At 30.8% G+C, this 2452-nt stretch overlaps 1 protein-coding gene across 1 annotated transcript; it reads left to right on the top strand.

Moving 5' to 3' along the window:
- Positions 1–971: 971 nt before the first annotated feature.
- On the top strand, positions 972–1646 carry LOC142230968 (uncharacterized). Its single transcript, XM_075301585.1, has 3 exons — positions 972–1216; positions 1284–1443; positions 1504–1646. The coding sequence occupies exons 1-3, from the start codon at positions 1007–1009 to the stop codon at positions 1644–1646; spliced, it is 513 nt and encodes a 170-aa protein (XP_075157700.1). The 5' UTR covers positions 972–1006.
- The last annotated feature ends 806 nt before the right edge of the window (positions 1647–2452 follow it).

Here is a 2452-nt window from a genome sequence, read left to right as displayed (position 1 = left end):
GACAAAGAGGTTTCAAAGGAAACAAATATATTTTTTGATTTATACATAAAATGCTGCTCTCAAGGCAAAAACACCTTCTCAGGTTTTTTTTCAAATGTCTATTCTCTTTTTCGCTCTATTTTCTTCGAATACACATTTTAATATTAAAATTTAATAATATTTAGATTTAAGCATATAAAATTTTTGGGGCCTATTTTAATAATTTTTTTTTAATAAATGTTGACGGAACGGATCCCGTATATACAGTCGGTATATGCGTCGGCACGACAACGCCGAAAGATCCAAACAAATATTTGGAAAATTTTGTCCATGAAATGACAGTATTGGTGGAGAACGGAATGGTTTTTATGGATAATTTCTACCAAGTTAAAATTAGGCCATTTGTTTCCGATGCTCCGGCACGCTCGTTTTTGTTGGGCATAACGTGCCATTCCAATTTCAACAGCTGCCATAAATGTGTGCGAAAAGACCAAAGTTTTACTTTCCCTTTTTCGGAAAATGGTCTGCGGGCAAACAAATGTTCAGACAATGAACTAGTTCTGGGAGAATTACAATTCGAAAAATTTCCATTGGTCTACATGCTTGTGGTTTGTATGGGTGTAATCAAATCATTATTATATGCATGGACTTTACTTAGCCAAAGACTAGTCTCGCTAAGACCATATATACCAAGAGAATTCTGCAGAAAGCCCAGGACTCTGATCGATCTCGAAGAATTTAAAGCCACTTAATTTAGGTTTATCTTATAGGGGCTTATACGAGTAATAGGACTTGTTAGACTTCAATCCTTTTTTACCTTTACTGTTGACTCTACATTGCTAGGAAATTTTTTGCTCCAAAACTACGTAATATGAAACAAAACTTTACTTTCATAAAATTGAAACTGTGGAACTTTGCTAATTTGAGAATAATGGATATAATATTTATATTCCCTTGCTTCATTTTTAGACAGATGTCACAATATACTCAATTGTTTAACAGCTGATCACCAAACAATGGCGAAAGAATGATATACACCGAACTAGTTACGAATCAGGATCCAAATTTGACACTATTGGAAAATATGAAAGGTTTTGAAATCACGAATATGAAGGTGAAATTGTGTAACGAGTTATACATAGAGAAGACAGTTACCCCTAAAGAACCTTTCAACACAATGGACAAATTTAAAGAATTTGAAGTCCCCCTAAGTAATGCGGAAACATATGCCCAATTGGTAAGTAAACATTTTCAAACACCGTAATATGTACTTAAAAGATTTTACAATTTATATATATTTATAGGTAAAGGAATTATCAACGGAGAGCTCTCGGTCCAGCGACAAATTTATACGAAACCTAGGGCGTTCAATATGTTCGGATAATGTATTTGAACAATTTTCGTCGAGAGGAATTTCGTCCAAACAATGCATCAGAGGAACACTGGTAACATCCACGATACGTAGTAAGTGATTTTCAAAAAAAAAAAAAAATACACAAAATATTTTGTTCTCCTTTTTTTCAGATGCCTTTAAGAAAGTTTTCGCACCCTGCCAGCATTTTAAAGTTCCATTTCATCCTCATCGCTACCACAGCCTCGTAAGCTACACTACAACAATCACCAACTGTGATTGGGGAAACGTATCAAAAAGTACGAAATGTACATGAATTGGAAGGAATTGCAATTGGAAAATATAAACTATATTTAAGTTTAAGTTTTTTTATTTATTTAAATTGTATAATATAAATAAATATAATAAAAAATTTTCATAATTTTTTTTTTTAATTCCTAAATATGTTATAGTCTTTATTTTTAGTTTTTTTGTTTTGCTCTGAATTAGATGAATTATACTTTTTTTATTTCTTTTAATAAATAAAGAATAAAATAAAAAAGTTTAACATTATTTTTTGATGTGTACACTACATACCATAGGAATAGAATGAGAATAAAACGTTTCTGCATTACAATTTTTTTTGCGGAGGGCCTGTATCGTTTAAATTAGTATGTTCAATAGGTCTTTGCATATAGATAGAAAAAATTAAGATTTTTTAAAGGTGTTTCTTTTGGTTCTAATGAGGTTCGAAATACTGATGTGGCATCGCAACTAATGCGAAATCGATGTTCGGATGCATAAAAGAATCACCACTTTTGGATTAAACAACAAAACGAACCATTTTCCTGTTTTTTTGATGACACTGTTTTATCAGTAGCCTAACCGGTAAAATAAATACAGTAGCCAATATATATACATATCTGCATTTTTGAATATATTAACGATTTGACATTTATTGTTTATATATAAATAAAATCACCATTATTAAACTCATATTTTTATTCATGAATTCAAATTTTATAAGACCTATGATTTATTTAATGGCCAATACCAATATTTAAGTTGTGTTTTGTATACGAAAATATTTAAAAGAATGATAACTTTAGCCAATATATTGTGGTTCACGTAGAAAAACAAGCG

Source organism: Haematobia irritans, chromosome 3, assembly GCF_050003625.1.
Source record: "Haematobia irritans isolate KBUSLIRL chromosome 3, ASM5000362v1, whole genome shotgun sequence".
Classification (NCBI taxonomy): domain Eukaryota; kingdom Metazoa; phylum Arthropoda; class Insecta; order Diptera; family Muscidae; genus Haematobia; species Haematobia irritans.
Note: the sequence above shows the minus strand (reverse complement) of the source record. Positions and strands in the feature narration are given on the sequence as shown.